Consider the following 25,926-nt stretch of genomic DNA (forward strand, 5'->3'; position numbering starts at 1 on the left):
TTATGATTGGTCACTATACATAAACACTCTATACAGCACTCAGTTACGATTGGTCACTATGCATAAAACATCTGTCAATAGAACACCCAGGTTACATAAGCAGTACTCAACTATGATTGGTCATTATTCATAGAACGACTGTTTACCCGCAGTTGGCCTGAGAATGTCTGTTTACCCGTAACCGGCCTGAGAATGGCCTTGAGGCCTGTGCTGCTTGAAGCCTGTGCTGCTACAAACTGATCAAGTCCATATTCAGAGTGTCTGGGTTGCTCACAATACGTCCCTGTTCTTCCAGAAATCCCACAATCCACCAGCCGGGCTGGTCCTGCCCAGTGAAAACCTCAGCGCCCCGTCGAAGGGGATAAAGTCCCTGTAGTGCACATGCGGAACATGTTAGGGAAGATAGTCTGGGTTAGTCCTGCCTCGGGCAAAGGCAAGCCCATCCGGGGGATTGCTTTTGCTCAAGGACCTGGGTGTACCTGGTGGGTAATGCGGAAGGATGGGGAAGTCCGATGTGTACCTCATGGGGATTTGATTTTGGGTGAGAATCGTCCATAAACAAATTGTATAAAGTTAATTGTTAAATAACCCTGTCACTCTCTGTTATCACTGTTATAATTGTTATATCTTAGACCAGTAGTATCATAGTAAGAGTCGTCCAGATTAAAGGAGGATGGATTTTTTTATGAAAACCTAGCAGAGCACAGCGATGATGGGACTGGACCTGGTTTTCAACAACTGGCACCCAGCAACTTCATCGAGATCAACATCTCCTGCAGACTGTGGGCATGGGCGGCACCAGATACATCAGCCGTGAGCTCCGGATGCAGCAAGTGACCACCCATCACCACACATCACCTCTCCTGCCACGGAAGACCATTACAACAGATGGAGCCCGAAGTCATGGATTAAATGAACTCAACGGACACTTTAGAGGGATGATCCATAGAATAAGGGAATGATATGTGGAGACAGGAGAAGTGGTGGTGATCAACTGGACAATGGGGGACCTGGACATGACGTAGATGGTATGGAATAAGGGGTGGATAATGTCCTGGGTTTGGCCAGGACAGGGTTAATTTTCACCGGAATCCAGGAAGGGACACAGCCAGGTGGGCTGACCCCACCTGGCCAAACAGAGCAGGGTATTCCATACCATGTGCCATCATGCTGGGTTCCGGTGGGAGGGAGCCGGGGGGCGGGAACTCACACGCGGCTCGGGAGCGTGTGGCGCCGTTCCGGTTTGGGAAAGCGGCTCTGTGGGTTGTGCGGTTTGTGTTGTGTTTTCTCCTCATCTGTATCGTTGTAGTTCCTGTTCCCTTTGTTTGCTGTTCTGTTAAACTGCCCTTATCCCGACCCACCGGTTTCTGCCTGTTTCTTTCCATTCTCCTCCGCACCCCGGCAGGGGGAGGGGCGGCCGCGTGGCGCTTTTGCTGCCAGCCGCAGCCAAACCATAACAATAAGCAATATACATTAGCCCAGTCTCAAACCCACAGATATCCTGTCTATCATTCCATACCTTTTGTGGCTTTGCTATTTCACATTATGCTAGTTTCCACATTCGCACAATATGTGCACTCGACAAAATTAAGGGCAAATGCAGGGTCCTGCACCTGGGGAGGAACAACCCTAGGCATCAGTACAGGCTTGGGGCGGACCTGCTGGAGAGCAGCTCTGTGGAGAGGGACCTAGGTGTCCTAGTGGACGACAGGTTAACCATGAGCCAGCAGTGTGCCCTGGCTGCCAAGAAGGCCAATGGCATTCTGGGATGCATCAAGAGGAGTGTGGCCAGCAGGACGAGGGAGGTTCTCCTTCCCCTCTACTCTGCCCTAGTGAGGCCTCATCTGGAGTACTCTGTCCAGTTCTGGGCTCCCCAGTTCAAGAAAGATGAAGAGCTACTGGACAGAGTCCAGCGGAGGGCTACGAGGATTGTGAGGGGACTGGAGCATCTCTCCTATGAGGAGAGGCTGAGGGAGCTGGGCTTGTTCAGCCTGAAGAAGAGAAGGCTGCGAGGGGACCTTATAAATGCCTACAAATATGTGAAGGGTGGGTGTCAGGAGGATGGGGCCAAGCTCTTTTCAGTGGTGCCTAGCGACAGGACAAGGGGCAATGGGTACAAAATGAAGCATGGGAAGTTCCGGCTGAATATGAGGAAGAACTTCTTCCCTCTGAGGGTGACGGAGCACTGGAACAGGCTGCCCAGGGAGGTTGTGGAGTCTCCTTCTCTGGAGATATTCAAGACCCGCCTGGACAATGTCCTGTGCAGCCTACTGTAGGTGACCCTGCTTCGGCAGGAGGGTTGGACTAGATGACCCACAGAGGTCCCTTCCAACCCCTACCATTCTGTGATTCTGTGATTCTGTGACACGAATCATCTTGTAGTCTGTTACACCCCCCTCCCCCTTTTCATTCTGTCTTTCTGGCTCTTGACTTCTAAGTATTCCTCTGCTTTTTCCATTCAAAGCAGCAGCTAGCAAAGAAGCCTGTAACTTGATACCTTTCTGTCCTAATCAGTTTACACAACTGTTCGTAAAATCCAGAGGTTTTTTCAATACCGGGCTAAACTTTTCATCTCTTATACTTTTCTAACTGTCTACAAAACAGCATCAATTGTAACAGCATATCATAATTTTAATTCCCTTTTTAGGCTATTTCTTGCCATCGTCTAAATCATACATCATTCACCAAACATTACAGAACAAATCAACATATGACTCTTCATTGGCCACCAATGATTAGAATATTCAATTAATTGCTTCCTTGTGAGGGGATCACCTCCCTCCCGAAGCCCATGTTACAATAAAATAACCTTTCAACTTCTCCACCGATGGGTTAACACAACACACACACACACGCACATCCTAGACGGGATCTTTTTTAGAATCCCTCTGTCTACAAACTGTGTATTACTTAAGTACAACAATATATACAGGCAAACTACTTCAACTGATATGTTCATATATATGCACATAGAGCTCATTCAAAACAATATATACAATATATACAATATATACAGTATATATAATATATACCCCAAAACCAGAATCCTGAAATGATCGATCAGTGCCAAATAACCCCACAATAAGTACTGACTTGTAAGTACCCTAAAACCAGTTCCCAAATTCCCAATTAAATTCCTAAATCATGCCAATTTCTCTTTAAACAAACCAAACCCCATACATTATTAAGCTGTTTTCAAGGGGGGGCGGGGGGGGGGGGGCGCCCGGCATTGTGGTGTCTACCACAGGCACTGTGTCAGGTTTTACAGGTGTCTCTGGTAATGGGGGATACAGATCAGGCTCATGCTCAGGATCAATCGGTCCTGGATCAAATGGATTATCTAGTTTATTTTTGGCAACATGTTCACATACATTCTGTTCTTCCTCCTTATCTTTCTGTGTAACAGTCTCCACTGGCTGTAAATGCACTAAAGCTGAATATACAAATCGCCACGTCACCATAATAGAATCTGGTAAATCAAAACCCAGTTTACTTCCAATTTGTAAATGTTCTCCGACTCGTTCCCGTATTGTGCTATCAAAGGTGCCTTCACTAGGAAACCAGTTACAATTCTCTTTAACCCATAGTAATAATTGAGCTATTTGTTTTTCTGATAAACGATATCCTGAAGCACGTAAAACTTGCTGTACAACTTTTAAATATAGCTTATGCTCTTGAGAAACTGTTTGTCCCATATTAACAAAATCCTGTAGTTATTCAACGAGCACTACTGTCCCAGTACAGGGATGTGGCCACAAATAATTAAATGTTTTTACTCACCCGTCGGATTGTGTCCTAATAATATATGCTTTGCACTGTTTCTCAACCTGTTGTGTGTTTTTAAGTGCCCTGATATGCAAACTGCCACACTTGGTTGCTGTCTTTCTCCACTATAGTCTGTGAGCTGTGATTTGGCTGTTATATAGGCTTCTCCCTAGCACCAGCTACAAGGTGCTTGACCTTCCCTAATCAGGGGTCAGCTAGAACAAAGGCTGTAGGCACCCTTTGATGAGGACAGATGACTTTGTTAGAAGCTGCCAGAGCTGCCCTTACCTTATCCTTAGCGTTAAAGGACAGCAGAAATTCATGATCTCAAGAAGACCTCAGAGAAGCAGAGCCCAGAAACTGCTGCACAAACTGCTGCGTCTGTTGGCTGTCTCTGCTGCGATCCATACTGATCGTTCTTGAAAATAAGGATGCGTTGCACAAACACTCATAGACAGAGTGTTTGTTTAAAAAAAAAGCTAATTTATTGGGATATTTTGCATAGGAAAACATTCATGCGAAGAATTGTATTGGGTGTACATGGCAAGGTTTTGGCGGGGGGGCTGCAGGGGTGGCCTCTGTGAGAAGAGATCAAAGGCTGCCCTGTGCCAGACGCAGCCAGTTCCAGCCAGCTCCACAATGGACTCACCGCAGGCCAAAGCTGAGACAATCACCTCTGTGAAAACATATTTAAGAAAGGGTAAAAACGCCAGACAGGCAGAGAAGGAGAGAAAAAAGAGTGAGTAACAGCAGAGGGAACACCAAGATCAGAGAAGGAGGGGGAGGAGGTGTTTCAGGTGCTAGTACCATGAGGACAGGTTCCCCTGTAAATAATACCAGAAAGAATATGAACCTAAATAATGACTAATGTTTGAATTAACAGTGAAGCTTTCAAGATTTAAAACCACATTCACATGAAAAAATGTGTTGTCCTAAATAAAGCTATTCTTATTTCATCATTACCACATAGACCAACATAATAGCAACAAAACCCCCTGTGAAATTGTGTTGGGTTTAGGTGGCAAGGTTTTGACAGTGGAAGCCAGGGGGGGATGCAGGGGGTGCTTCTGTGAGAAGACATCAGGAGCTGCCCTCATATTGGAAAGAGTGTAGTGGTTTAGCCTGGCTGGACGCCAGGTGCCCACCAAAGCCTCTCTATCACGCCCCCTCCTCAACTGGACAGGGGAGAAAAAATACAATGAAAGGCTTGTGGGTCGAGATAAGGACAGGGAGACATCACTCACCAATTACCGTCACGGGCAAAACAGATTGAATTTGGGGAAATCAGTTTCATTTATCACCAATCAAATCAGAGCAGAATAATGACAAATAAAACCAAATCTTAAAAAACCGTTCCCCTCACCCCTCCCTTCTTCCCGGGCTTAACTTTACTCCCATATTCTCTACCTCCTCCCCCCCACAAGCAGCGCAGGGGGACTGGGAATGGGGGTTGCGGTCAGTTCATCACACCTTGTCTCTGCCGCTCCTTCCTCCTCACACTGTTCCCCTGCTCCAGTGCAGGTTCCCACCCACGGGAGATAGTTCTCCACAAACTTCTCCAGCGTGAGTCCTTCCCACAGGCTGCAGTTTTACACGAACTGCTCCAGCGTGGGTCCTTTCGACGGGGTGCAGTCCTTCAGGAACAGGCTGCTCCAGAGTGGGTCCCCCACGGGGTCACTAGCCCGGCCAGCAAACCTGCTCCGGCGTGGGCTCCTCTCCCCATGGGTCCACAGGTCCTGTCAGGAGCCTGCTCCAGCACGGGCTTCCCACAGGGTCACAGCCTCCTTCAGGCCTCCAGCTGCTCTGGTGGATGATAGGAGTGAGAAAATGTGAGAGAAATAACTCTGCAGACATCAAGGTCAGTGAAGAAGGAGAGGGAGGAGGTACTCCAGGAACCAGAGCAAATATTCCCCTGCTGCCTGCATGGTGATGCAGGTTGTCCCCCTACAGCCCATGGAGGTCCATGGTGGAGCAGATATCCACCCTGCCACCCATGGAGGACCCCATGCCACAGAAGGTGGATACATCCTGAAGGAAGCTGCAGCCTATGGAGGAGCTCGTGCCAGAGCGGGTTTTCTGATAGGACCTGTGTCCCTGCGGGGGACCCATGCTGGTGCAGTTCTTGAAGAACTGCAGCCTGTGGGAAGGACTGATGTTGGAGAAGGTTGTGAAGAACTGTCTCCTCTGGAAGGGTTCCCATGGTGAAGCATGGGAAGAGTGTAAGGAGGAAGGATTGAACTGATTGCAACCCCAATTCCCTGTCCCCCTGCGGAGTGGGGGGAGGAGGTAGAAGAGTCAGGAGTGTAGTTGAGTCTGGGAAGAAGGAGGATGGGGGGAAGGTGCTTTTAGGTTTTGGGTGGGTTTTTTTTTCACTATCCTAGTCTATTTTTATTTGACAATAAATTAAATTAATTTCCCCAAGTTGAGTCTGTTTTGCCGATGATGGTAATTAGTGAGCGATCTCCCTGTCTTCATCTCGACCCACGAGCTTCCCCTGTCTTGCTGAGGATAGAGAATGAGAGAGTGGCTTGGTGGGCACCTGTCAGTCAGACAATGTTAATCCACCACAGAAACCTAGATTCACTTCAAAGCCTGCTTGTGAGCACAAATGCTAACAGTTTTAAATAAGCTGTGGCAGCTGGATCAATTTTTTGCAGTTTGCAACTGGTATCAATTTTTTAGGTTCAAGCCAAAAATCTGTCTAGGTTTAATGGTCATTTATTACATTTATGTACTACTTAAGTAGTCTGTAACAATTTAACAAATTCAGTGTATTGAAATCATGCATGAGGGGTGTTCAGACTAACAGAGATTCTACCAAATTTTTTGACTATTTTTTCTTTCCTAAAATACATTTATGGGATTACTTGAGGAGGGAGTGTAGAACCAAAAGACACACTCTTAAGCATTCTTTCCATTTGAAAATGGAGGGTTTAAAACTTTTCTAAAAAATTAACTTTGAATATCATGTCCTTGAACAAAATAAGTTTACAGCAAAGTGAGTGTATTCACCAGTTAACTGAAGCTCAGATATGATTCTTGACTTTGTACTTTAAAAGCAAGAAAAAAATATTGAAAGCGATTTTAATGTCTGATAAATTTTTGTTTAACTAAAGAAGTGATGGCAATAAGCAATGACACACTACAAATTTTTTTTCAAATAACTGTTGGGAGAGGTGTCTAAGGAGACCTTGCACTGGCAATGGTTTCTGCCTGTGCCTGGTCTGTATTTTGTCAAACATTCTTACAAGATCTTTGATCAGTCCTCTTACACTCCAAAGCAATGCAGACCACAAAGATGTATAAAAATGCTGTATGTGAAATTACAAAATAAAACTATCCACATTTCAAAACTTTGGAAAACAGTGAAAAATTGTTAGGGAAAGCTTTAGGTACATCTTCCGCAAAGAAACCATGTAATAATGCAGCTTTACAAATGAGACTATTTTATCTGCTTTTTTATTTTTTTAAGTGTCTTTGCTCAATGGGAAGAGGAAGACTTTTTTTTTTTCCAGTGTACAGCCTCTGTTCATGTATTCATTTGCACGTTAGCCAAAAGCTGTTCCCAGCTTCTAGTTATTTTGGTTCAGTACAGCTTAGTCCTTTCTTAAGTTTGTGCATATGTGTTTTACTGCATATGTATGTTTTGGATTGATGAACCAATGCTAATTTTGTTATCTTTAAGCATTTAAAAAAATAAACTGGGTGAAGTTATTGCCAGCACACTGAAAAATCTCTCTTTCCTTCTTGTTGTCTTGAATATAAGAGCTGTCTGATACAGATGTTTGGCAAGTAAATATCTCTGCTGTGTAAAAACAGTTTCTAGCTGGTACAGTGGTCTGTATTTTTTTTTAGTGTTCATAGGAACTGGATTTTCATTTTAATGAATTTTTTACCTTCCCCTCCCCTGCTTCTCTTGTAGGTAGCATTGGCACTTCGTTTCAATGCCAGTCAATCCACCAAGATCACATGTGCAGCAATGACAGTGAAAAGGTGAGGTTTGCATAAATGTTCCATTTACAAGGTGCATTTTTTTGTGAATCACATTGAATTTACTGTACTAGTAGTGTTTGTTTTCCAGGCTCAGTAGCTAACTTTCAGTGTTACACTGACATCTCTCTGGCTTTTTAGGAAGTATATGTACTTACTTCTCTCAAGACAATCTTTTCAGTTGATGAAAGAGATATTTGTCTTGTCGCATATTTTTCTACTTACTCGCACTCCCTTGCTATTTTAAATATTTGTGGTTTACCATACTGACCCTCACAGGTAAAGAGTGGTAACGTCATTGTTAATACATTAAGCACAGTAATGTGTGACTCCTATCATTTGTGTCTTCTGACGTTTGAACTAGTTAACAATGCTGAGAGTTTTTTTGCAATGGCTTTCTTTTCTATATGTTATAGTTTGGCTGTGGCCCGCAACAAAAGGGCCACGCGGCCGCTCTGACGCCCCTCCCCCCACTGGCGTGCGGAGGAGAATAGAAGGAAAACAGGCAAAAAACTGGTGGGTCGGGATAAGGGCAGTTTAACAGAACAGCAAACAAAGGGAACAGTGACAACAACGATACCGATCAGGAGAATACACAAAACAAAACAGCAGAATGCAGAGAGAAACTCTCACCGCCCGCCGCCGCCGTATGCTCCCAAGCCGCGACTCCTTCCCGCCGCTCAGCTCCCCCCAACCAGAACCCAGCATGATGGCACATGGTATGGAATATCATGCTCTGTTTGACCAGGTTGGGTCAGCCCTCCTGGCTGTGTTCCCTCCTGGCTCCTGGTGAAAATTAACCCTGTCCTGGCCGAACCCAGGACACTATATTTGGAGATGGCAACTCCAGGTTTTACAGACAGGAAACTATTGCTCATTACTGTAGCTTTAAAATATCATCCTATCTAGCACCATCCAAGTGTTTTCCTAATCTTTTAGCAAGAGATCATGCTCGCACACTGGATTGCTTTCAGTTTGTGGAGATGTGCATTGGAATTGTTTTGTTCAGTGATATATCAGTAATGTACATGTGGGCTATATGACATATCAGTAATATATGATATGTCAGTAATATATGTGTGGAATACAGAAGACAAAAGTTTTCAGGTTGAATTACTGTCAAGACTTGTTTTCATGTTTCTGTTCTTGCTTGTGTTTTTTCCTTAACAGTTCCTCTTCTTAATAACAAAAATTAACAGTAGTCCAATATGTAACGTGCTACATTAATTTCAAGTTTGACACTGTACAATAAGCTTTCTCGCTGCCTTGAGAAGCTGGGAAAAGGGCATGTATTAGTCAAATCTAATTAAGCTTTCTTGGAAGTTAGAATGCTAGCTGCCTGTCAGTGCTCTGATAATCACACAAATCCTTGTGTTTTGAATTGGTGGAATAATTTAAGAATCAGTTTGTTTATAGCATTTTAAGCTCATTCCAAAACCAAGTTTCTTTTCAGAATGACTCTGCATTTTTTCATAATTTGGAAGTATGTCCAGACTTGGAGTCTAGCTATCTTTCAAATATAAGGCAAACATGCTAGTTACATCTTGGTAAAAAAAAATATTTAAAGTTTCCAATTGATTTGGTGGTCATTGTCAGGGAGCAGCAAGAGTGGCTGCTCCACAAGATCAGGCAAACTGGGAGCTGAGGGTGACAGCAAGGCAGATAGAGGCAATGGCCTCAACAACAAGGGGTGCAGTCTTGCAGCACCTGAGCAAGGAGAGCAGAGCAGGTCTGGTGACAGTGACCAGGGTCAGTTACGGTCCAGTGATAAGCAAGGCCATAGTGATAAGGCAGGTCCAAGGTCAAGCCAGGAAATCAAGTCAGCAAGGCAAGGACAGGATCAACAAGGTACATGGCCAGGTACAAGTGTACATAGCATACCTACAGTGTAGCTCAGGCAAGGACCAAGGTCCAATGGCCTGAACCTAAATGCAGCTCCTGAGTGAAAGGGGTAGCCCCTGCACTGAGGCTTTTCCCAGCTCTTTCTCAGCAGTCCAATTCCAGGTTACACAACTGTGCTATGTCAGATCTGGCCTTGAGTGCAGGCAAACCCTTTGTGGGGAGAGAGGAAGAGGTTGAAGAGTCTGTTGGTGCACTCTGTGCCTTGGCAGTCATACACTATGGTAAAGACAGTTACTTTCCCTTATGGTGTTTCAAAGGTCTGAAAAGTTTCTTTCTAACTATAAAGGGAGGAAAGAAATAGTCCAACTATTTTAAACTATTTTCTTTTTCTACAGTGTTGGATCTATTTTCAAGGAAAGTTAGGGATTATGTTGTAGCTTTGCCTTATGTAAAGGGCTTCTTCAATTGGAAGCCTTTGCTGTCTCTCTTGGAAACTTGACAGCATTGAAGGTCACTTCTAGATGATACATCAGAAGTGTGGAACAGATGGTGGAAATGTGGAAGAAAAGTATTAGAGCTGATTCTGTGGTCTGGATTCAGTTGTACAGTCACTGTGTGCTGTTGCATACTCACACACTGAGCATTATTTAAAGAAACTGATTTATTGCAGTCGTCTGCATAGGGTAATGCTCATTTGGGGAATCACTCAAACAGGATGGCCAGTTGTCTGGATGTTGACATGTGTCTCAATTGCAAGGGTTCTTGTAATGGCATCTTCAGCTGGATCAGATGAGACTGCCTAAACTGTTGTTCTGTAAATTCTCATAATCTATCTGGCTCCTGGTCCTACAATACCACTCTAGCATATGCATGATCAGTTTCTATTGACTAGTTCAACTATCTTAACTATATATGTCTTAACTATTGTTCTATCCGATAATAAACATATGTAAACATAAAAATAGCATCTATCAATTGGTCAGTTAATTTATCTGTGCAAAACAGGAATTGCCTCTGGAGTTCCTGTCAATCTATTGATTATCTTATCAACATGGAGCCACAACTGTCTGGGAACAGGGGTCCTTTATCAATTGGTCAACTATCTCATCTAGGCAGAAACTGTCTGGGGGGTCCTGGGAGTATTCTACTGATGACTAAGTGGGCTGAGTATGTACACAGGCACAGGCTTTATACCCATCTGCACTAATTATAATTGTAGTATAAGTTTAGATTCCACAAGTTTTGCCACATTGCCAATACATATTTTGGTAGTAATGTTTGTAGAAAGCAGCAAAATTAAGATTCTTTAGATCCTTTCACATGTTGCATATTCATAAATTTCTTCTGTTCCTTGTGAATGATGTTCCAAGTGGATTCTTGGGGGAAAGGAGCAAGCAGTGGCAAATTCCTTTCAGAGCTACACTAATGTACCAACTTCCGTACTGGAACTTCTTTTTTTTTTTTTTCTTTTTCTTTGAATGGTAGGGGTTGGAAGGGACTTCTGTGGGTCATCTAGTCCAACCCCCCTGCTAAAGCAGGGTCGCCTACAGCAGGCTGCACAGGACCTTGTCCAGGCGGGTCTTGAATATCTCCAGAGAAGGAAACTCCACAACCTCCCTGAGCAGCCTGTTCCAGTGCTCCGTCACCCTCAGAGGGAAGAAGTTCTTCCTCATGTTCAGACGGAACTTCCTGTGCCTCAGTTTGTGCCCATTGCCCATTGCCCCTTGTCCTGTCGCTGGGCACCACTGAAAAGAGTCTGGCCCCATCCTCTTGACACCCACCCTGAAGATATTTATAAGCACTTATAAGGTCCCCTCTCAGCCTTCTCTTCTTCAGGCTGAACAAGCCCAGCTCCCTCAGCCTCTCCTCATAGGAGAGATGCTCCAGTCCCCTCACCATCCTCATAGCCCTCCGCTGGACTCTCTCCAGTAGCTCTTCATCTTTCTTGAAGTGGGGAGCCTAGAACTGGACAGAGTACTCCAGATGAGGCCTCACCAGGGCAGTGTAGAGGGGAAGGAGAACCTCCCTCGTCCTGCTGGCCACACTCTTCTTGATGCACCCCAGGATCCCATTGGCCTTCTTGGCAGCCAGGGCACACTGCTGGCTCATGGTTAACCTGTCGTCCACCAGCACACCCAGGTCCCTCTCCACAGAGCTGCTCTCCAGCAGGTCTGCCCCAAGCCTGTACTGATGCATGGGGTTGTTCCTCCCCATGTGCAGGACCCTGCATTTGCCTTTGTTGAACCTCATCAGGTTCCTCTCTGCCCAACTTTCCAGCCTGTCCAGGTCACGCTGAATGGCAGCACAGCCTTCTGGTGTGTCTACCACACCTCCCAGTTTGGTGTCATCAGTAAACTTGCTGAGGGTACAGTCCTCGGGCATCTCTCCTGTCCTCCAGGACCTTTCAAAGATGATGGAGAGTGGCTCAGCAATGACATCCGCCAGCTTCCTCAGCACTCGTGGGTGCATTCCATCGGGGCCCATGGATTTGTGGGTGTCCAGATCGCTTAAGCGATCCCTCACGCAGTCCTCCTCGACCAAGGGAAAGTCGTCCTCTCTGTGGGCTTCTTACCTCCGGGGCCTGGGATTCTTGAGGGCCAGTCTTAGCACTGAAGACTGAAGCAAAGAAGGCATTCAGTAACTCTGCCTTCTCTGCGTCCTCCGTCACCAGGACACCCAACTCGTTCAGCAGCGGCCCCACATTGTCCCTAGCCTTCTGTTTGCTATTGATGTAGTTGAAGAAGCCCTTCTTGTTGTTTTTGACATGCCTTGCCAGTTTCAATTCCAGGTGGGCTTTGGCCTTCCTTGTTGCATCCCTGCATGCTCTGACCACCTTCCTGTACTCTTCCCAAGTGGCCTGTCCCTCTTTCCACATTCCATGGACCTTCCTCTTCCACCTGAGCTCCGCTAGAAGCTCCTTGTTTAACCATGCAGGTCTCCTGCCTCCTTTTCTAGATTTCTTTCTCAGGGGGATGCACCGCTCCTGAGCGTGGAGGAAGTGATGTGTAAACAGCGACCAGCACTCTTGGACCCCCCTGCCTTCGAGAGCCCATGGGATTCCTCCCAGTAGCTCCTTGAGTAGACACTTACTTACTTACTTCTTTTTTAACACTCCTCTCTGGCATTATGGTGAAGATCATCTTTTTTATTAGCGTTTGATTTAAGAGAAAATTCAGAGAAGATAATAATGTATGTTCAGTTCAAAAAATGGTTTAATTTCAGTTGAGAATTCCATTTTTGGCATGTCACTAAATTTTGGGAGGGTGGGGGAAAACACAGCAGGTTTGAATTTCAGAAGGCTACATAACTTTTTCCGAGTTGCATGGCATATGATCTGTTTCCATATTGATAGAACAAAGGGACTTGAACTTTTTTGGGTTTTGTGTTTGTTGGAAGGCAGGAGGGAGAATCCACATTTCTTATTGGAATTGATTCTGTATCAAATTAGAACACCAGGTTGTAAAAGCTGATAAAAGTAAAACTAGTCCAAAACTTAGGAAGAATGCATTTTGGAAGCATTGCAGAGATATATGTGTTTTTGTCCCCAAACGTCAGTTTTATCTTTGATTTTTCTATGAGAAAATGTGAAATTGTCTTGCACTTGTACTGGTAGTTGCCCCAGTAAAATGATTGTTTCTTTTCAAGAATGTTCACAGTTCTACAAAACTTGAGCTATAATACTGCTTTCTAAAAGCAGTAGGTTGCAGTAGTAGAGTATAATAGCAATCTCCTACCCCTTTCTCCCAGTACTCCATGTGTGTCTATGTGAATAAGGATTTCCACACCAATTACTTCATTTTGTTGACTCAGCACACAAAAATCTTGAATTCATGTTCAGTGAGATCAGCAGGAAACTAAAGACTAGGATTTCTTCATGTGTGGCCTCATGGCATTAAAAAAGAGAGTCATTGTTTGGTAATACAAAGAACCTGATCAACCTCACAGCATCAAAAAGCAACATTTTGCAACTTATCCCTTAAAAAGATGTAGTATTTCATATATACACAATACAGTTTTCCATTGCATGTGGTGTTGTAAAATGATTATAAGCAAGTCTTAAATTGCTGTTTTGGAGGTGGAAACTTTCAAGTATCAATGCATAAATGAGATGGACCCTTTTTTACACTTGTAATTTCTTTGATTTTTTCTTGGAAGTGAAACATGCCATCTATATTTAATATGAATGTTTTTTAAATTAATATGATAATAATATAAAGTGAGGCTGAAATTGTTATTCTTAAATAAATGACAAAAATTGAGAAAATACTTCATGAAGTACTGCATTTAGGGAAAAGTATTTTATAAAAAGAAAATGCTGTTGCTTAAAATATTTCTTTGCTTCAAACTCCAACAATGACTTCCCATTAAAGGTAAATAGAGAGATATAGTACCTTTCAGCCATATTCAGTTTATTTTCTTTAAATATTTTTCCTTCATTTTCTTTTTATTTCGATGCTGGTATAATTCCACGAAAAGACGCTTCCACAAGTTGAAAAGAAACATGTAGTCTAGAATACCTCTCTAATCGCTAACTGTCTTTAGATTAGTGCAAGAACAATCTGACTGGCGGTTACTTTTTTTCCTAAGACTTTGTGCTTCACAGTGGAAAGTACTGCATGATGCAGCTTGTCATGCTATGTTTACTTACAGAAAATGCACATTTGAAACTTCTGAACTCACTGAGTCCTTATGGTCTAAGTATTTCTATATCGTACATGGTTAGACCTTCTCCCAGTCTTGGGCAAGACTGGGCAATCAGTTAACTGATTGCCTGCTCATTTAATTTCTCGCTATTCTTATTTGTAAATAAAACTACAAAGATGCAACTTATAACTAGTTTTGGAATGCCTCTTTCAGAGATCTCATCCAGCTATCTATTTCCTTAGTTCCCATGCCAATAAAACCAAACTGACCACCTAATGTAAAAAAATAAAGCACCACAGGAGCAGTGCTTCCACTAAGAGCTGCCAGATAAAGCACTAAATAAGGGACAGATTCTTCCCTTAAATTAAACATTTATGTGATACAGATTAGTGAAGTAAAATACTTAGCACGAAATATACAGAATGTGTGAAATTCCCAGATTTGCATCTTCCTCACCTTAAGGTTCTAGAATCAAAGTTATGTTGTTTTAGCTGCAGTGGTTCAACGTTGCATATGCTTACACTAATGCATCGTAATACTTTCTAGTGTTTTGTTTATTGATGATGTTATAAGTCCTTCTTGCTTTGTCACTTTCCTTGGAATTTTTCTCTATAACTTTGTGCATCTTATTCTTTGGAAGGATTATCTCTTAGAGACCACAACTGCTGCAGAAGGAGCAAGGGGAGCAGTTGTCACACCCCAGTAATGACAGTGATTAAATGTCCCACTCCATTAACAAGAGTGACTCAGGTTCGCCTATCCCCTCAGTTGGATTAAGGTGAAATGACACCAGAGATCCTGTATCGTTTCACAATGTTTATTCACGATTCTGATAAATAAACTTATTGTGGCATGATTCTGACAAGCAAACTACCGTGGTACAATTATGATAAGCAAACTATGGTGGTACGATTATTATAAGCCTTGCTTTTATAGTTTGAAAGGAGAAAGAAAAGAGCATGGGGCAGACAGAAAAGAAAATATAGAGAGTGAAAAGAAGAAGAGGGAGAAATAAAAAGATAACACCAGTCTTGGATCCAGCGTTGATCCGGCCAACGGGGGGGTGGGGGGGTCCAGGTCCTGGGGGGCGCCACCTTTACAGTGATTTTCTCAGGTTTTATAGGCAGCTATCCCCCTCCCCTTAGTTGAGTTTCTCACTTCTCATGCTAATTAATTAGTTGGTGATAACCACCTTTTCTGTTATAGGCTAAGTTAGCCTTGCTTTCCATGTAAATTAGCATGCACGCTCCTTACAGGTGTGGGGGGGCAAGTCTTTTCAGTCTTGAATTGAGTCGGTGGTCGCAATCTCCCCCTACCACAGTTACCTCTGTTTGACCTCTTCCCGGTGCAGGACTATTGGCTTGTTAGCTGTAAAAATAGAGTTGGGTACGGAGGCAATTAAAAGTGGTCTGCTCAGCTTTACCAGAGTAGCATTGGGCTGTGAGGGTCTCTCCCTCAGTCCAGATGTCACTTGGTTGATTTCATACCAGACCGCCAAGTGCCAGGATGAGCAGGCCCTTTGCTCAGGCCCAGTGCTTATTGGCACAAGATAAATACAATGCTTAGCCTCTGATACTGTATCCAACACTCACAGGTTTTGTCCTTCACATTAGCACCTTAGATGAATGGTTGAGACATTTAACCTCATATTCTCCAGACCCTTATGGGCCATAAAATGTAAACCGCTTTCCTGAACCTAATGGGCCAGTGAATATGTCCTACTAGGGTAGAAGATGACCCCCTGGAAGTGACTTCCTGGTTACTGCAGTCCCCTTCAAAGCAAGAGGCTATGCCCCTACAAGTTCACAGTGAGGATGTCTCCCTGGAGAGACCACCAGCAACACTCCCAAGCCCTTCAGGGGGCATTTGAAAGCCCAGCTTTACCCCTGCCCTCAAAATGTAGCAATGGAGGTGGAGGCAGTCCAACTTGTGGCTTCCATAGAGCATGTGCGGCAGTGGAAATGGGTGATCCAGAAGTTTGGGGCGAGGTGATGCGTAGAAGAATAATGTATTGAGGATTTGGGATATTCAAGGGGAACCTGTTCCAAAATCTATTAGGGAACATTTAGGAGAAGGGGATTGGGGAGGAACAAAGCGGGGAATAGGCAGAAACAGATATAAAAGGGGCCAGTCATGTAAAATGGGGCCAGAGGAGGGTCACAAAAACGATCAGAGGGCTGGAACACCTCTCCTATGAGGAAAGGCTGAGAGAGTTGGGGTTGTTCAGCCTGGAGAAGAGAAGGCTCTGGTGAGACCTTATAGCAGTCTTTCAGTACCTGAAGGGGGCCTAAAAGAAAGTGGAGAGGGACTTTTTACAAAGGCATGTAGTGACAGGACAAGGGGTAATGGATTTAAAATGAAAGAGGGCAGATTTAGACTGGATGGAGTTGTGGGGGCCCCGTCATTGGGAAGCGTTCACGGCCAGGTTGAATGGGGCTTTGAGCAACCTGGTCTAGTGGAAGATGTCCCTGCCCATGGCAGGGGGGTTGGAATTAGATGATCTTTAAGGTCCCTACCAATCAAAACCATTCTGATTTTATGATTCTATGAAATTCCTGTTTAAGCAATCTGCTATCCTTGTATGATACCAGCCTAGTGAATGAAGGGAAGGCAGTAAATGTAGGTTTTCTAGATTTTAGTAAGGCTTTTGATACTGCCCCTCACAGCATCCTTCTGGACAAGATGTCCTTCTGGACAATCACAGAATGTTAGGGATTGGAAGGGACCTCTGTGGGTCATCTAGTCCAACCCCCCTGCTGAGACAGGGTCACCTAGAGCAGGCTGCACAGGACCTTGTCCAGGCGGGTCTTGAATATCTCCAGAGAAGGAGACTCGACAACCTCCCTGGGCAGCCTGTTCCATTGATGTCAATTGATTGACTAACAATGAAGTCATTGATATTTGTGAAACTCGGTGGAATGAGTCCCACGACTGGAGTGCTGGGATGGAGGGCTACAGGCTGTTCAGGAGGGATAGGCAGGGCAGGCAAGGTGTGTTGGCGTGGGTTACGGATCCGTTGTAACGATGTGACCCCAATATGAGTATGATCGTTCACCTTTATTAGTCAGCAAAAACAAGGTTTATATAGCAAAACTATTACAGCATCTGAATGGTTAAACCCCCAACCCATATATAGGCAAAACTACTGCAACTCGTTGTGATTGGTGCAGAGCTGCATCTCGAAGTGAAAACAGTGCTGTGGCAGGAAACAACAACGTGGCAGGAAGGAAGTGACAGTGTGGCAGGAAACGGTGACGTTCCCCCTGCTCCAGTGTCCCGAGCTCGTCACTCTGCCTTCCCAGCAGGGTTCCGTGTCAGCCGCTCCCAAGGCTCACTTCCGGATCGGAACCTGGGTTGCTCAACGCACCAAACTATGTCCCCTCTCGTCCAGCCAGGACTCCACAGAGGTGGAGGTGTCACACTCTGTATGTAAGGGAGAGGTTTGACTGTACAGCTCTCACAGTTAGGAATAATGTGGTTGAGAGCCTCTGAGTCAGTCACAATATGTCCCTGTTTCTCCAGAAACCCTACAAATCCCCCTTTTTGTTTTTGAGCAACCCAGATACCGTTAACCGTCTTCTTGACCACCTTTATGGCACAACTTATCAAACATCCAAAAATGCATAGCATGATCAGAATCGTAACCAGTGTCGCTATTCCCTGTTTGACCAAATCCAACACCCACTGATGCCAGGTGACTGAGCCAGTCTGTCTGTCTTGACTCTACCTCTATAACTTTCAAATTTTTGCGTAGCTCACTCAATTGTTGATGTATCAATTTTGAGTGGTCACACAAACTCATACAACGCATTCCTTCAAAATCTTCACACTCATGTCCTTGTGCTAAAAGCAAAAATCAATTGCCACACGATTTTGTAAAGTCGCGTGTCTAACCAAATCAACATCTAAAAACAAACTACTTCAGGCCTGAGAAGTAACATTAGTCTTCTTGGTTAACCCATATCCTGATTTCATCGGGGCAACTAGAGCCTGAAAGGCTGCAGTCCTGGGGGTTAAAAATGATGCAGCGATTATTTCACCGCTATTCCAAAATTCGATATTGTGTTTGCAATCTGAGGTAAAAGTATGAATTGTTCTTTTCCCTCGGTATCGTGTATTTCGGTGGCCAATTATCGTGATCTGATTTGGTGTTAAATGCGTTAATCTCCCTAGACTACAGGGACCTTTCTTTATATGGGATGGGATGGACAGCTAAGCACGGTCCCTACAAATGATAAATACTCTGTGGGGTAAAGCAAGTGGTTGATTAATCGATTTAGATATGCTCAATGTATTAACGCTCCATGCATGTGTTTGATTTCTCCCTGTATAGCTAAAAAACAAATCAAAAATCCTTTGATATGGAGTCAAGTAACTCTATCTCTTGAGGCTCTAACTGGGCCAACGGCAGTTGAACAGTCCATAGGTCCTACATATCAGTGACTGTGCCGTTGTTCGGGGGGACCACACTGGTCAGTGCCGATGGTATGGGCCATGCATCTAAAGGGACACCAACAAGGCATGTGGAAAAGGGGATTCCCTGGAGATGCTGTGGACAGGCAAATAGAATCTGGTCTTGTCAGGTCTGCTAGCGTGACCCACACACTCATTTTGGTTGTGGTGGCACCCATACTGCTTGCATACACCCAATCAAGCTTAAGAGGATCGTTATTATTTCCATCTTATATACCGGTCTGTGTTACAGCAAAAACAGCGGATTGAATAGATCTTACTCACGGTATCGATTCTTTTTTGCAGCGAATGCACAATGGTGTTAAGGTACGATAAATGTGTTAATTACCATTAAAATAAATCAAATGCCTTCTGCGAAATATACAATGTGCGATAATATATAACAGCGCTTACAGACTAAACATATAGACACCTGCGGCCTAGTGAGGTCTGATACACCACTCCTTACAGTCTCAAACGAATCACTTCCCATCAAACAGTGTGTTATCACTCAAAATGTCTTCTGACGGTTCAGCAGGCGCTTTAGAGTCTTTTGTGGTTGCCTGTTGCTTGTGTAGCGCTAGCTTAATGCACTTTGCTGGGAATCATTTAGGTCCTACATCTGTGGAAACACAAGCATACCCGTGCCCCCACATTAATAGTTCCCATGGCACTGTCCAAGCTCCCGATTGCAAATCCCGTGCCAGCACCTTTGCCTGAGGCCGTATATCAGCATTCTGTAATGACAGAAAATGAGTTAGGATAGTAGGCATATCTCGAGACGCCGGAAGCGTTAGGTGGTTCCAGCTGAACACGGTTTTGTGCAAATGGTCATGTACCTGGACGTTAGTTCCTGGGAACTTTCTATCCCGATCAGGCAGCTATTTGCACGAGGGTCTCTGTTTTACTTTTGTCCCATCCGTAGCCAACTTACACGCCAGGTCAGCTGATGATGATGATGATGAGAGTTGACATAATTTTGGCCTTCAGCTTGCTACCACTTTCTCAGAGGCCCACACAAACTACAATACTAAAAAACAGACATAAGAACACAAATGCCAATTGAAGACACAGAGATGTGAAGTGCATACCATAACTTTCTGGGTATAAAGAAAGATCAAATTAACCTGAGAATGATACGTATTTATGGTAAATCTGTTACCTAGCATATGGGTGTAGATTGATTTACTTGCATCCAATTTTCTTTCTGGATTTACTTGCATCCAATTTTCTTCCTGTGTGGATGGTGGGACCGAAGCACCGCCTGACCATAACATATCATTATTGTCAATTGGAGGGGATGCATCTCACCGCGTCAGGCGTCGAAAATAACAGTGTATCAATAATATGAGCTCAGCAAATTTGCACTTGGGTTATAGGTATACTTATCACATATACAAACATCCCTAACATTTAGCATTGGCTAACCATATTAGTCACATAGCGACTCATTAACTATATAGGCTAAAATTAATGTACATAAAAGCACAAAGCTGCAAACATCAGCACATCTAACTCCTGTTGCATCAAATGCTTGCAGAGTCCTGCTAAATCAGAGTCCAAACACAAGAGTCTAAAGCCAAAAAAGAAACCCACAAAATAATCAATACTTGCAGAACTTATTCTAAACCGGAAGACACAAAACCTGTTACTTAATCCAGAGAAATCCATTAGATCACAGAAACCAAATAAATCCATCAGATCACAGAAATACAAACATTGTAACATAAAATCACACGTTCATGGTCGCGACCACACACACACACACACAGGCACACCAAGTTTTCAGCATAAATCTAAAATATTGCAGAGACAGGACTTACAATAATATTCAACATTTAACAGACAAATTCCCAAGCTTCAGTTTCAGGAAGAGTACTTTCCTTTTAATTCTGGTTTAGGAAGGGCATTTTCCCTTCTACTCAGGGATATAACCTAATGTTGAAGCTTTCACTACGACTAACAAGTAGGCAACAAGAAACAATACTGGAAGAATGCCTTTGCCTTATTAATGGTTCCTGCTCATAACTTTTTGGTCCAGGGATCAGAGGCTCTCCCCGAGAATCCCTCGGTGCCGGCTGGAGGTCCTGCGATCCTTCGGACCATTGATGTTCAAGAGCAAGGCCCTACCTACCTGGGTACCCAAAATCTATTACTAGAAAGCAGCAAAATAATTAACTTTCTAAAACTTAATTTTGGAGTTCTAGAAAGCAGGCATTCTTTACTGCAGTACTGAACGCGCAGGGAATAGTTCTACCCAAATGTGTGTACCGAAAAGACACTCCTACTAGATATTTATGCCATGTTAACATACATAATCATTACATTTCCGAGAAGTGGTTAATATTTTCGTGGCTGTATAATACCAAAAGATCCATTCCAGAGTCTTCAACTTCTGCGCATCAGCACATCACCGACCTAAAAGAGGATAAGGCTGGAAAACAAAAAACCTCATAAATTATATACAAATTTGTTGGTAAATTGACATTAATTCTGGAGGTAAAGGTAATTGCAATTCTATCTGAAACCTTTTGTAAAACAGTTTTTGCTTTTGGCATTGATCTTCGGGAAAATAATAAATCTGAGTCCTTTTTAACAAAGTAAATAGAGGGGATAACTCTTCAGTCGTAATGTCAATATTTTCACCTTTCAACAGAGTGAATAACATCATCTAGATAGACCATCTGCAGTAATTGAATTATGCACACTTTTTCCCAACCAAGGCGTTGAATGTCAGAAAGATGGTTCTCGCCGTGCCGCTTGTGGGTTAGGCCGGGCCAGGCCAGCACGCTGGGCTCGGCAAGGAGGGCGTGGGCTGCGCCGCCGGTTGCCTGGGGGGGGGGCCGTGTGCCCAAGCAGGTGTAAGGTTTGCTGACCCGTCCGATGCGGTGGCTGCTGGCTCGGCGGCTGTACTGCGTCTGAGGGACTATGCAGTTTTATGTTGGAATTCACCTTGTTTTGATCTCAGGTTGGGTACGCCAATTGCTGCAGAGAGACCCCGCTGCACACCCCCGGGATGCCGGATCCCGCACCCCACTTCCCATTGCTCCGGATCCAAAGGATCGTCAGGTTCTGGTGGATTCATCTCCCGCATCTCTCGTGTTGGGCTAGGAACTTCGTCGTATGTAGGGTTAAATTTCAAAAGACTGCGGCTCTGTCCTTGCTTTTGAGATAACGGTGGAGGAGTAGCAGCCGCTTGTAAGATAGTTTCTGCGGGCTTAAAAGCGTTTAAAGCTGTATGCACTAATTTCAAAGTAACACTTTCCTCAGGGATTTTAAGTTGCAAGACTTTGTTCTTTCAAAATTCACTGTAATTTTTTTTTTCTTTCTTTTTTTTTTTTTTTGATGGAGCTTTCGCTCCTTTCTAGGTGACTGTCCCATCCTCCAGCGAGCCGGGGGGGGAAAAACAGACCCGATTCCTGTTCAGGGCCTGTTGGACCCAGCCCCTGATCACGGCTTTCTTCAGATGGTACATTTGCAACAAAAGGACTTTTCTGAATGACTCTGGCCACTTTTTTCTCTGTTAACACATCTTTTAACGCTTCATAAACCAAACGCCAAGTTGTTAATACTCGACTCGCATTCACATCACCCCTTGAAGTATGTTTAAAAGGTAACTCTCCTGACACCTTCCAAGTTAAAATACCAAAAACACGCGGTGATTCCATGGGCACTCCATTACTTCTGAGTCAGGCTAACAACAGCTCAAAAAACAGGAGCTAATTATCGCTCCTCTTTGTTGCCGACCTGCATGCACAGAGTCCACGATTCTCTGCCACACATCTAAGTCGAACAACTGATCTGTTTCCCAATTTTCTGCATTCACTGGTATTGTGGTTATCCCACTTACAGTTCACACACCACTTTCTTCCCCCTTGGCTAACCGGTCCTTTGACTCCACATTCCTTCCGAAAGTGACCTGTTTTTCCACAATTAAAACAACTCCTGGCCTGATTTTCCCTTTTCTGTTTTGCGACCAACGGTCGCACCGCCACCCCAACTGTAACTGCCATCACAGTAACTACCCCTCTCCACCATACCCCCGACCCTCCCCCGGTTCCCAACCCCCCATCCCACGGCACGGCGCAAGGTGGGGCTGGAAGAGAAAACGCGTTATATGGGTTAGGGACTGGTGGCTCCAGCAAGGAAAGGTCCGTAGCCTGCCTGGGAGACTGGTCCAGGTGCATTTGCAGTTTTTCTAGCTTAGATATTAGTTCGCTTAGTTGGTCCTCTTGGACCTCCCGGACAGCCGCTTTCTTGTCTACGCAATGAGCCACTGGAGATCCGGAAGACGGCGGCGTAGGCGGAGGAAGTGGAGGATACCGCGGTACAGGATTCGGGGACGTGGAATGATCGGAGGGGGCAGCGGCGGCGCGCGGCTACAGTCTGTTCAGGAGGGATAGGCAGGGCAGGTGAGGTGGAGGTGTCACACTCTGTATGTAAGGGAGAGGTTTGACTGTACAGCTCTCACAGTTAGGGATAATGTGGTTGAGAGCCTCTGAGTCAGGATTAGGGGGATGGAAAACAAAGCAGATATCATTGTGGGTGTCTGCTATTGATCGCCCAGCCAGGATGATAGCACTGATGAGTTATTCTGTAGGCAATTAGGAGAAATTGCTGGCTTTGTAGCCCTTGTCCTTGTGGGAGATTTCAACTTCCCAGAGAGCAACTGGGAATATCATATTGCTGTGATGAGCAGGTCTTGGAAATTCTTGAAGTTTGTAGGAGACAGACAGATAACTTCTTGTCACAAGTACTCAGTGAGCCACCTAGGAAAGATGCCCTCCTAGACTCATTGTTTGTGAATAGAGAAGGACTCGTGGGAGATGTGATGGTAGGTGGCTGTCTTGTCCACAGTGATCACAATATGGTTGAGTTAAAATTGTCAGTGTAATGAGGAAAAAGGACAGCAGAGCTTCTACCCTGGACTTCAAGAGAGCAAACTTGAAGCTACTCAGGGAGCTTTTAAGGGCTTAGGAGTCCACGAGTGCTGGTCAGTTTTCAAGAACCACCTTTTAAAAGCACAAGAGCAGGCAATTCCAGTGTGTCGCAAGTCAAGCAAGCGGGGCAGAAGATCAGCTTGGCTGAAAAGACAACTCCTCTTGGAGCTCAAGAGGAAAAAGAAATTGTATGACCTCTGGAAGTGAGGTCAGGCTTTGCAGGAAGATTACAGAGCCGTGGTTCGCATATGCAGGGAGAAGACACAAAAGGCCAAAGCTCAATTAGAGTTGAAACTGGCCAGTGTTGTGTCAGACAACAAGAAAGGCTTTTTGAAGTACATTAATAGCACAAGGAGATCTAAAGAAAACATTAGACTGATGCTTGTTGAAGATGGTCACCTGACAAACAGGGATGAAGAAAAAGTGGAGGCATTCAGTGCTTTTTTTGCCTCGGTACTTAATAATACTGCTAGACCTCAGGCTACCTGGTCCTTTGAGTCAGAGGACTATGAGTGCAGGGACAGTGACTTTCCATTTGTGGACACTGAAATTGTAAGGGACCTGTTGTATCAGCTGAATGTTCATAAGCCCATGGGGCCTGATGGGATTCATCCCAGAGTACTGAAGGAGCTAGTGGATCTTACAGCAGGACCCTGCTCGATCAAAGGTATCGGGAGTCTGTGGAGGTCCCTGCTGACTGGAAGCTAGACAATGTTATTCCAATTTACAAGAAGGGCACGAGGGAAGACCCAGGAAACTACAGACCTGTTAGTGTAACCTCAGCACCTGGAAAAAGTATGCAGAAGATAATACAGGGTGCTGTTGAAAGGCATTTAAAGGATGATGCAATCATCAGACACAGTCAGCGTGGGTTCACAAAGGGAAAGTCCTGTTTAACAAATTTGATATCCTTCTACGATAAGGTCAGTCACCTAGCGGATGAAGGGAAGGCAGTGGATGTAGGTTTTCTAGATTTTAGTAAGGCTTTTGATGCTGTCCCTCACAGCATCCTTCTGGACAAGTTGTCCAACTGTGAGATGAGCAGGTACACAGTGCGCTGGGTGAAGAACTGGCTGAATGGCAAGGCTCAAAGAGTTGTAGCGAATGGGGCTGCGTCTGACTGGTGACTGGTCACCAGAAGTGTTCCTCGGGGTTCAAGGCCATTTCTGCTCAATATTTTTATCAGTGATCTGGATGCAGGTGTTGAACGTACCCTTAGTAAGTTTGCTGATGATACCAAACTGGGAGGCGCTGCTGACTCTCTTGAGGGACAAGAGGCCTTGCAGAGGGATTGTCACAAATGAGTGGTTAGGTCACTTAAAGAATCACCATCAAAGGTATTTGCAAGAAATTATTTTAATAAGAATTTATAAAATGTGATTTAACAAAGTTCGTTGGCAAGATTCACTCTATTACTTGTTAAATGAATGGTGTTGCGGCGGCATCAAGGACTCGACCAATATGATCCATAACAGTCAACTTTATTAGTAAAGAATCTAGATTATATAGACAGCACTTAATCGTGATTAGTCACTATACATAAACACTCGGTGCAACACTCAGTTATGATTGGATACTATACATGAAAACATCTATCAGCAAAACAATCAGCAAAACACCCCGGTTACATAATCAATACTCAAACTATGATTGGTCAGTATTCATAGAACGACTGTTTACCTGCAGCTGGCCTGAGAACAATTGTCTTTCCCACAGCCAGCCTGGGAAAGGTTTGCTCTCCCGCAGCTGGCACGACTGTTTACCTGCAGCCAGCCTGGGAAAGGTTTGCTTTCCCACAACCAGCCTGAGAAAAGCTTTGAGGCCTGTGCTGCTACAAACCGATCGAGTCCAAACTCAGAGTGTCTGGGTAGCTCACAATATGTCCCTGTTTCTCCAGAAACCCTACAGAATGAAATACAAAATCGAAATAGGATTGAGGTTGAATGATTTACAGAGACTGGGGAAAGACATAAGGGGTAAGGGAGACCCTCCCATTGAGTCACAAGTTTCGGAATGGACCCCCTTGCTTTCTAAACCAGAAATTATGATTTGAAAGGTCCTGGAGGCCAGGAGAGGTGCCTGAGGACTGGAGAAAAGCCAACATCACTCCAATCTTCAAATCATAATATCCTATTGTTGGGATTGCAGTGAATTCTTTTTAATCACTTTGTAAATGCTAAGTTAACCAATGGTTAATTACTGCTAAATTCCTGTGATTTTTGTCTCTCTCTCTCTTTAACTGTGAACAAACCTTAAATTCCTGCTATACATATCCTTTAGACACAAGCCATTG

At 44.3% G+C, this 25,926-nt stretch overlaps 1 protein-coding gene across 1 annotated transcript in view; it reads left to right on the top strand.

Annotated features, from left to right (window-relative positions):
- The window catches only part of LOC142365548 (E3 ubiquitin-protein ligase RNF38-like), a 255,509-nt gene that overhangs the window by 105,912 nt on the left and 123,671 nt on the right, over positions 1-25,926 (top strand). The window contains exon 2 of the mRNA XM_075446404.1: positions 7,688-7,758. Within this exon, the coding sequence (XP_075302519.1) occupies positions 7,688-7,758 (71 nt within the window). The remainder of the gene's footprint in view (positions 1-7,687; positions 7,759-25,926) is intronic.

Source organism: Opisthocomus hoazin, chromosome W (genome assembly GCF_030867145.1).
Source record: "Opisthocomus hoazin isolate bOpiHoa1 chromosome W, bOpiHoa1.hap1, whole genome shotgun sequence".
Lineage (NCBI taxonomy): Eukaryota > Metazoa > Chordata > Aves > Opisthocomiformes > Opisthocomidae > Opisthocomus > Opisthocomus hoazin.